General features: G+C 49.3%; 1 protein-coding gene across 1 annotated transcript in view; it reads right to left on the minus strand.

Annotated features, from left to right (window-relative positions):
- The window catches only part of STRC (stereocilin), an 18,739-nt gene extending 12,406 nt beyond the window's left edge, over positions 1-6,333 (minus strand). The window contains exons 1-10 of the mRNA XM_006162869.1: positions 6,285-6,333; positions 5,195-5,980; positions 5,061-5,085; positions 3,049-4,303; positions 1,786-1,848; positions 1,584-1,694; positions 1,258-1,424; positions 938-1,124; positions 694-809; positions 287-419 (exon numbers count right to left, since the gene is read on the minus strand). Coding sequence (XP_006162931.1) covers positions 287-419; positions 694-809; positions 938-1,124; positions 1,258-1,424; positions 1,584-1,694; positions 1,786-1,848; positions 3,049-4,303; positions 5,061-5,085; positions 5,195-5,980; positions 6,285-6,333 — 2,892 coding nt within the window. The remainder of the gene's footprint in view (positions 1-286; positions 420-693; positions 810-937; positions 1,125-1,257; positions 1,425-1,583; positions 1,695-1,785; positions 1,849-3,048; positions 4,304-5,060; positions 5,086-5,194; positions 5,981-6,284) is intronic.
- Between the last annotated feature and the right edge of the window lie 3,777 nt (positions 6,334-10,110).

Here is a 10,110-nt window from a genome sequence, read left to right on the forward strand (position 1 = left end):
TCTCTGTCTGGCTGGTGAGCGCACACCCCCTATAGCAAAAACCTCTCCAAAAAAAAAAAAAAGAAAGAAAGAAAGAAAAAGATGTCAAAGGATATGTTTGGGATGCTATAGATCAGGTAAGAGAGGTGGTAACAGAAAGAATGGCCATGGAGTAAGGAAAGGGGATGGCAGAGCTGGGTGAGAAGTTAGCACCATCATGCTCCAGCTTGGTCGATAGGATTGAGCAAGTTATCCACACAGACCCAGGGGAAGCGTGGAGTCTCTAGACTTGTGCCAAGAGACTCACCCGTCCTTCAGGGCTGAGAGTTCCATTGGCCGCACATTCCAGCAGTCCCCGTTCTACTGGTCCCATCGGATCATTCAAGGGTACCAGGCTCTGCAGCTCCTCAGGGCTCAGAAAACAAGCAAGAGGCCCAAGCCTGAGGAGGGCACAAAGTTGCCTTCATATGGTCACTGAGGCTAGTGTTAAGACAGGAGCTACGTGCATACCTGAGACAGGCATTCTGACCACTGAAACAGGAAATGTGGATACCATATAGAAATGTCCTCTCTCCTGGAGCCCTACACTGCCTGGGCCCACTGCCTACTTTTCCACCCCTTCCTTCCTAGGACACTAACCTACCGTAACAGCTGTACCCACCTCTCTCTACCTCTCCCATGGTGGCCTTTGTCACTGATCCCACAGCCACTCACCTGCGCACTTGCTCCTCACCATCTTGGACACTCTGGTTCACCAAGCTGCGCAGCACATGTCGGGCATGTCCTGGCCCAAGACCTGCTGCTGGCCAGCTATCCCCCAGAGCCTGGATCTTGGATAGAGAGGATCAGCTCATGTTAGGGTCACTGTGAGACCCTAGCCGGAAGGGGCCTACTAAGAGACATGCCATCCCATCTACCAGGAAATGGGCCAGTCAAGTAAAGAGGATGATTTTCATACCTGGTGAGGGCTGAGCTGCAGAAAGTTCTCCAGAGGGAGGTGGGGGAGTAGGGGCATTACTGCCCACAGCAGCTCCTGGGGCCAGGCAGGCACTTCCCCGAACAGCTCAGGGGCCAGCAGTCGTTTGGCCAGAGCCTCCTTCTGTTCAGGCCTCATTCCTGGACTATAATTCCGGATGGCAGCCAGGCTAGAGAGAGTAACAGGTCTTAACCCTTTGACTTGTTCTAAACTGTTGTCATCTGGCCCTGGAAGGGGCTGCTCTAGGTAGATGTGGTTGGCCTGACCCTGACAGGAGCAAGAAGAGTGTGTGGGGTCCATACACACTGTCGTTGGCCAGAAGAGACGGTGGGAAGCGCATCAGGTCAGAGACAGCCAAGAAGGGGATGAGTGGTGACAGGTCAATGAAGAGCTGGGAGGTGAGACGTGGGTACCGCTGGAGCAGCAGGGCTGTCAGGCGGCCCAGGGCCTGCTCCTCAGATGGCGGTACCTGGTGGGGAGGGGTGCATAGAAATGGACGCTGGCTCTGGAGGAGCTCAGTGTTCTTGCCATCTCCTCCCACTAAGGCAAGCCCTCTGAACACTAGGATCCATGTGCCCTTAATCCCTAGATTCCCCCTCCTGCTCCTCCCCTCTCCCTCTACGCCCACCTGCAGCTGGGCCCAGGAACGGTGCATGAGTGTCAGGAAGCCCTGTGCAGACTCCCTCTCTGCCGAAAGTACCAGCTGCTGGAGATTTTCCGGGGGCATGTGTAGGTAGGCCTGGGAATAGGAGATCATAGTGGGTATGGTCTCACTGTGCCAGGACCTCGGGCCATGGCTGTCACCTAGCCCCCCCATATGCACCTGTTACCTGCACTAGAATCTGCAAGGCCCAAACACTCTTCTCTCTCTGGAGCAGATCCCACAGCACAGGCTGGTGGGGAGCAAGATAAGACGTCAAGAGAGCTATCTCCTCCGCCCCTCTGCAGCTTCCCCAGGCACTCCGCCTCCACTTGCGGAGATGCTCGCCCTTCATCTGATGCTGTGTGCCTCCTCAGTATTCTCCTTCTGGTCCAGGACCATGTCTCCAACTTCTGCTGTCTCCTCTCCTGTGCCAGGTCCATAATTGACTCAGTAAATACTTAGAGACCTGAACCAAATTACTACAAATCTATCTAACTCTATTTCATTAGGCCTAAGGCTTGAAAACAGTGGGCCCTGACATGGAGTGAAGCATCTTTATATACCAACAGAACCTAGCAAAGTGCCTTGCACATAGCAGGCACTCAGTGAGTGGATCGTGACGTTCCACATATTCTAGCCCTTTCATTCTACTGAAGCCAGCGAAATGAAATTACTTCCCTAAGATCACTCTAATTTGTGGAATAGTTGAACCTAGAGCCAAAGTCTTCTTATTCTCAGTTCCCCTGAGCCTTTCTCATTCCCGCCATGTTTTCCTGTATTCTGCCACCTCTCAATCTCTAGGGAGAGAATTAGAGCTCTCTAACTTAATCACTTTCCTTTCAGGAACAGAAAGGGGGAGAGTCAGAGTCAAATGAGGGAAAAGAGATGGCATAATGGTTATGTTGCTAGACTTCCACATAGTCAACTGCGGTTTGACTCCTGGACCTGGTGGATTAAAACATTACAGGCGTGTGCGCAGGCCTGCCCAAAATCCCAAGAGGAGACTGGAAGAGAAGGGACTGCAGCACAGCCATCCCCCCTGAGGGGTGATTTCTCATTTTCTGCCTCTCCAACGAGCACATGCGCCCTATAACAAGAACAAAAATCTCTAAAAATAAAAAAAACGTCAAATGAGATAATATTTATTGCATGTTTATGTATCACACACTGCTAAGCCCACAACAGGTATTATTTTATGTAATCCTAACAACCACTCCAAAAGAATGATAGCGTTAACATCATCAATTCATAGATAAGAAAAGTATTGCTCAGAGAGGTTAAATAACTTGTCCAAGGTTGGTCACAGAATAAGACATGAACTGAAGCCTGACTGACTTCAGAGCTCTGTGCTTAAAACACCACACTCCACTGTTGCCTGTCAGTGTTAGAGCAGCTCCCCGGAAGGCCCTTCCCTCTGTCCCAGGAGCATTCACCCTGGCAGATCACTCACGCTGAAGCAGGCCAGCAGCTCCATCTTGCTCACACCAGAGCTGGAGCTGACAGTGGGCTCCAAGCCTGGTGGGGTGGGCAGCTCCTCCTGTTCCAGGTACTCCCCGACTGTCCTCAGCACACTGCGCCGACCCTCTGGGCGGAAGGCATCCCAGAAAGAGCAGTTGTCTGGGAGACTGGAGAGCAGCAGAGCCTGACCCAGCATTCCCTGGGCCTCTGCCCCTCCGGCCCCTGGGCCCAGGAGGAAGGTCAGCAGGCGCAGCAGATAGTGCAGACGTGTGGGATGGGCAAGGGCTGGCACAGAGGACTGACAGCGCGGCAGTTGGGTTAGCATGCCAAGCAGGAAGGGACCAGGGGCCAAGCAGAGTGGGGAGGGTCCCAGGGGTGGCAGAGAGGGCAGAAGGGGGCCCAGCAGCCCTTCTAGAAAGCAAGTGTCATTGCCTCCACGGCTTATTCTGCACTGGCCTGCTAGCCAAGGCCAAAAGGGCACCAGGGCCTCGTACATGGTGTCATTGGCACAGACCATCACCAGGAAGCTGCCTCCATCTGGGCAGCGTTCCCCACAAGGTCCAGTGTGACAGGGTGGGAAGGCAGTGACGTCTGGGGTAGGGCCCTGGCACACATGCTGAACCCAAGCCTGGTTGCTGGGGGGCACAGCCTGCAGACTTGCCTCCCCACACAACCTCTCTGCCCACAGAGTCTCGTTCTCCAAGAAGCAGCCCCAGAAGATATCTGGGGTGAGGGGAACAGGGGGCAGGCCTTCAGGGCAGCTTGTGGGGGGCGGGAGCAGGCCAGCACAGAGTCGTTTTACCAGTCGGCGGTTGGGGCCGGACAGGGTTGAGAAGGAGAGGTTGTTACAGATCGCGTCCAGAAACTGCTCAGGAAACTGGTCGTGGCAGGCCTGTAGCCAGCCTTGGGCACCTGGTGCCCATGAGACTGCATACCACACAGCTGTCTGGCAGACAGCAGCAGTGCTGGGAGGGGGTTGCGGGGTGGCAGGCCTGGCGTGCTGGCAGAGCAAGTGGATGGAGAAGTTGGAAATGCTGTAGGGGGGTGCTGGGCCCGACTGGTTCTCGCAGAGGGCTTCCACAGAGATGGCTCGCTGTTGGCGAGGGCTGATGTGGGCTGAGGGCTGGGATGCCCTGGGCAGAGGCACGCCCGTGCTCAGGCAGTGGAGGAGTGCAGGGGGTGGGGGTGGCGATCCAGAAAGAAAGCCCAGCGCCTGGACATCCCAGGAAAGGTTGTGCCGGATGCCCCTGGGTGCAGAGGGAGGAGCAGGCAGGAGCTGGTCAGTTCACATTTCCTCCAGCTGAAGATTCTGACCCCCGGCCCAGAACCCTGCAGGGAGTTTGACAAGCAGAGGCTTTCCAAAAGTGAGGTCCCTGAGAGTGTAGATGTTACTGGTTTAAGTGCTGGGATGGGGAAAAGGGGAGAGAGATCTGTCTTGACAAGGCACAGAATCCCCTAGAAGCAGCCTCGGTTGGAGTCCCTCTATCCTTTTGACCTTCCTTCTCCTTTCTTCATATGCATTAGGTAACTTAAACACAACCTTTGGTTGGATCACATCAGGAAATCTGCCCAGCAACTGAATATGTCTAAGTGCTCTGGCACTGTCGTGCTGAGTGGGGGGAGGAAGCCAGTCCTGTCCTTTTCCCCCATACCCCATCTTTATTAGGTAACATTTATTAAGCATTACATGCCAGCACTGTTCTAAGTGGTTTACACATACAGTGTGAACTCGTTTAATCCCTTGCAACAACTCTGTGGTCACTAATGCTATCATCCTTATTTTACCAATGGTAAAACTGAGGCCTAGAAATGGTGTGCAACCCGCCCAGGGTCACGTGGCTAGGAAGTAGCGGAGCTGAGAACCCCTGAGTCAGTCACACTCCCAAACCACTAAACCACACTCCTCCCATTAGTTTTCTCTTCCGCTCTGGAGGCTGATGCCTTCAGCCTTCCACCTCCAGATCGCCAGCCCCAATCCCTCAGAACTGGTCTCCTGTTGCTTACCATAAGAGCAGCTGTTGAAGGTTACCTAGGAGGGAAAAGGTTTCCTAGGAGCGAAAGAGTAAGGAAGGGAACTACCCTAGTCCCACCCTTCTCACCTTGCCCCATCCCATCCCACCCAGGCTGGCAGTACTCACCTCCCTGGCACTGCCCATTGGCATCAGGCTCTGGCTGCCCCAGAATGGAAAAGACCTCGTCCTGCAAGGAGTGAGTGACACGGAGCAGCCCCTCCTGGAAGGCAGCATAGAGAGGGACCCCCACTGTGCGTAGCAGACCGCCCCAAAGAGCCTCCTCAGAGCCCAGCTCCCCTGTTGGGGTAAGCAAACCCAGCAGACCCTGTAAAAAGTGAGGGGCTGGCTCCATCCCATTGAGGCCTGTGGCATTGGTGGGGTCCACACTGGGCTGCACCTGCACCAGGGCCTGCCAGCGTGTGCCCTCCAGCAGCAGCAGCAGAGAAGGCAACCAGTCAGCAGCCAGAACACAGTCAGAGGGCCCGTCACGGGTACACGGGGGCCGTGTAGGAGCAGGGGGCCCCCCAGGAACTAAGGCTCCCAGGAGCACCTCCACGAGTCCACCCAGCACACCTGCCTGGTGCACCAGGAAGTCCCGGGGAGTCTGCTCCTGTCCCAGCAGTGCCAGTGCATCTCCCAGCAGCCCCAGCATTGGCTCCCAGTCCGGGCTGCCTCTCAGTGTCACTAGGAAATCGTGGAGCCGGAGTGCAGGGGGTTGGAGAGGTGGAGGCTCTCCCACCGGTCCCTCCCCCATTCTCCCAGACTTAAAGGAAGAAGAAACGTTGACCAGGAACGCTGAGAACTGTGAGCTGCTGAGGGAGATCTGGGGAGTCTGATCCAGAGTGGAGAGAAATGACTTCAAGAAGGAAAGACCAGGGTCCAGGGACTGAGGCCCAGTAGGAGCCAGAGTCACTGTAAGGAGAGAAATGAGGGGTCACTAAAAGGGAGGAACCCACAGCCCAAACTCAGCCCTGTCTCTGGGCACAATTCTCTGCCTTGATCCAAAGATGAGGTGAGAGGATGACAACCGAGCCTCCTTTACCAGCCTACACTAAGTCTTGGCCTGCCTCCTTAGCCCCCACTTTCTCCTATAACATCAGTCGTCAGTCGCTGCCCCCTCCCTTGTCCTTTTATCTATTCTGTCGCCCTCCCCACGCGTCAGTCTCTTTCCAGAAGCCCTCCCATTCGTCTTCAGCCCTGCTCACTGTTGTCTCACCTGCACAGGACAGCAGCAGCAGTCGCAGGGGCCAGAGGCTCAGAGCCATGTTTCCAGGTAAGCACCGGTACTACAGGTGAGGTCTGGTTATTCTCACCTTGTGTGGGATAGCCAGGTGAGGGCCAGGCACTACAGGCAGCCTGAGGCTCCACTGACACTGCAGTGTGGCCTTTCAAGAAACAATATCTGTAACCTGACAGCAGGTTTGTCACCTGAGCCACTGCATACCTGATCCTTTGGCTCTGGAGAAGGGTGTGCTTCTGTGAGAGGGACCGATGATAGGGGATCCCAGGGGGCCACCAGAGGAACCCAAGGAGAGAGCGTGAGTCAGGAGCCAAGGACGCAGCAAGTAGGCAGACGTAGAGATGCAGAACTCAAAAGTGGGGTGTGATCTGGGGCTGTGCAAAAAATGTAAGAAAGAAAAGGGGGTACAAAGGAGCTAAGAAGCATGTAGGATTTGAGGAAATCGAGGAAAAATATGGGCCCAGGAGAAAGGAACTAGGTAGTCAGTTGTAGGCAGAAAAGAAAAATGTAGACAGCTATCTGGCCTAAGGAGGGAACGCTTAGGAAGAAGACGCCTGCTTTCTATTCACTATCCAGAACCACAAAATGCGAAGAGCTGGCAGGACCCCAAAGATCACACGGACCACATCTTTCAACTTATGGTTAAGGAAATACACCCAGAGGTATATGACTTGCTCATGAGGCTATTCGAATATTTGGGTTTTCCCTGCTGATCTCTCTCTGTGGCCTCAGGGAAAGCCCTGTAGAAAATTCTGAGCTGAGACGAGATAAACCAGATTAAATCACTTCCCCTACATACAGAACTACTCACAGATAAGCGAGATCCCACATAACATAAGCTGGTCCACTCAGGATTAGAAGTCTTTTTCATTCCCCCATTTTTATCTCCCCAAAGAGTTTTACTTGACACCAACTTTACATGGTAATTTAACACTGAGGATCCACCTATAAACCTTTATGCTGTCTCCCTTTCCTTAGAACCCTTTCTCGTTCTCTCCCTAAACCCACACAGTCAATTCCATTTTTTTGAAGAATTATTTTTAAATTTTATTTTAATTTTTTATTCATTCATTTATTCTTTAATTTGACCAGAGAGAGACACAAACAGAAAGAGAGAGAGTGGGAAAATGAGAAAGCAAGCTACCAGGTCTGGGACTCAAACTGTGGTCAGCTATGTGGGAGTGTCCAGCACCTTAACCACCATGCTACCTGATGGTCCCCTCAACTCCATTATTGACATGTTTCTGCCCTAGGGGTTGACAGGTGGCATGGTGGTTAAGGGCGCTGAACCCCCACATGGCTGACCGTAATTCGAGTCCTAGACATGACGACTTGTTTTCTCACTTTCTCTCTCTCTCTCTCTCTCTCTCTTATTCTGTCCCTCTCTGGTCAAATGAAAATAAATAAAGTTAAATAAAAAATTATTCTTAAAAAGAATGTTTCTGCCCTAGAAAGTTCACTGAGGATCACAGAATTTTAGCAACGGAAGGAACCCAAGGAATCCTCTGGTTAAAACCTCTCATTTTATAAACAACTAAATTTGGGACCCAAAGAAATGGAATAACTTGTCTCAGACCACAAAGGGAGTTGGGAACAGTGCTAGAATTTTTCAAGGTGAGCCAAAATCTAGGACCAGTGAAATGATCTATTACATCCTTTTGATAATGTCTTCCTTTCCATCAAGGGTGCCACTTCTAGTCTGAGAAGCACAAAGAAGAACTGGAGGAAGACTAGAGGGTTTCCTACAGCTTTCCAGCTACTGTGCAATCCACATGATTGGTTTTGTAACAACCCTCTTATAATACATTCTCCTTGTTGCTTATAGGGTAGCAAAAAATGAGATGTACTAGACACAAATCCTAGCTCCAACATTTACTAGCTGTGTGTCCTAGGACACCTCTTTGTGTCACAGTGTTCTTTTCTGCAAAAAGGACAAAATACTGGTATAGAGTTGTTGTGATGATTAAATTAGACAACACAGTTAAAAAAACCTACTGCAATGTGTGGCATTCATTCCAGAGAGATTATGCACCTACCATGTGTCAGGCAATGGTACAGAATAGACATTCACTAAGTGTTATTATTACTACTACCAGAACAGCTTAAAATAAATTCTTTTATTTAAAATCAAGATTCCTGGGCCAGTAGGTAGTATGGTAGCTAAGGTGTTGGACTCTCACCTGGCTGACTGCAGTTTGAGTCCCGGGCCTGGAGACTTGGTTTCTCACCTCCCCCCAACTCTGTCCCTCTCTGGTCAAATTAAAATAAATAAGAATAAGAATTCTATTAAAATAATAATAATAATAAATAAAGTTAAATAATGTCTTTTAAAGTTTGAAAATAAATAAATAATGAAGAGTCCTAATTAATGCAGAAATTATTACCCTGAAGCGGTATCCTGAATGAAAGATCTCCAGAACAGATATGGAACTAGATGAGTCAAACAGAGAGAGAAATACTGAATTCTCACCCAACCCAGAATGGAAAATTTCTTGGCAGTCCACATTATGCTATAGTAAGCAATTGGTTAAGCAATCTTCTTGCTGCTAGGGATTCAAAGTAGGCGCTAATAGAGGGTGAGTGATGTGCTTAGTGTTGATAACAAATATATTAGGCTATTCAGCTGTGTTGGTTGCTGCTTACAGTTTGATAAGATTTGATTTCAACTTTTTAGTTTTGATTGATATAACATGGTTAGGTAAGGTGTTAACATTAGAGAAAGAATGTTTATCCAGGGGGACCACCAGAGGGCGTAATGGTGACATTGCTGGACTCCCACATGAGTGACTACAGTTCAAGTCCCAGACCTGGTGGCTTGCTTTCTCACTTTCTCTCTCTCTCTCCAATGAGTGCATGTGCCCTATAACAAGTTAAAAATCAAAATAATTTTAAAAATTAAAAAAATTTTTTTAGGTTTTTGCCATATGGCATGTGTGCTTGCCAAAGAGAGAGAGAGACAGAGAGAGGGAAAGTGAGAAGTCATTCTCTGGGAGGATGGCTATGCTACAATCCCTTCTCTTGGGATTTTGGGTATACATGTACACACACCCATGATTTTTAAGCCACCATGTCCAGGACTTGAACTATGGTCAGCCAAGTGGGAATATAAAGCCTTAACCACCACACTACCTACTAGCCCCCAATAAATAATTCTTTAAAAAAAAAAAAAAAAAAAAAAAAAAAAAAAAAAAAAAAAAAAAAAAAAAAAAAAAGAAAGAAAGAAAGAAAGAAAGAAAGAAAGAAAGAAAGAAAGGAGATGGATGAGACCTAGAGAATCTCTGCAGTTTTAAGCCTTTGGAAGTATAATTAATTAATTAATCTAAAATTTTGTATTAAAATTAAGAACACAGCAATAGTAGTTAGACCAATTATAATCCAGCACTATTAATACAGAGTCATAACCAATTCTTTTGTTGAACATAAGAAAATGAGAAGTTAAAGTAACAGTGGGCCAGTGTGTGGCCTGGTGGTTAAGGTGGCTGGATCCCACATGGCCAACCACACAGTCTGGGTACATACATGACCAAAATCCCAAAAGGAGAGATGAAGGAAAAGGGACTGTGGCATGATTATGCTCCATGGAGGTCCTTTCTTGCTTAGTTTTGCCCTCTGTCTGACTCTCTTTAGCGAGCACACATGCCCTCTGGCAAAAAAAAATAAAATAAAATAAATAAAATAGGTAGAAGTTGTATTCTTGTTATAAAATTTATCTTTTCTTTTGTATTGTTTTTATAGACTTTATGTGACAATTAAGCAAATAATACTTTTTCTGCTTCCAAGTGGGAACGCATTATGTTCCATT

This window comes from Tupaia chinensis, unplaced genomic scaffold (assembly GCF_000334495.1).
Source record: "Tupaia chinensis unplaced genomic scaffold, TupChi_1.0 Scaffold141044_1, whole genome shotgun sequence".
Taxonomy (NCBI): domain Eukaryota; kingdom Metazoa; phylum Chordata; class Mammalia; order Scandentia; family Tupaiidae; genus Tupaia; species Tupaia belangeri.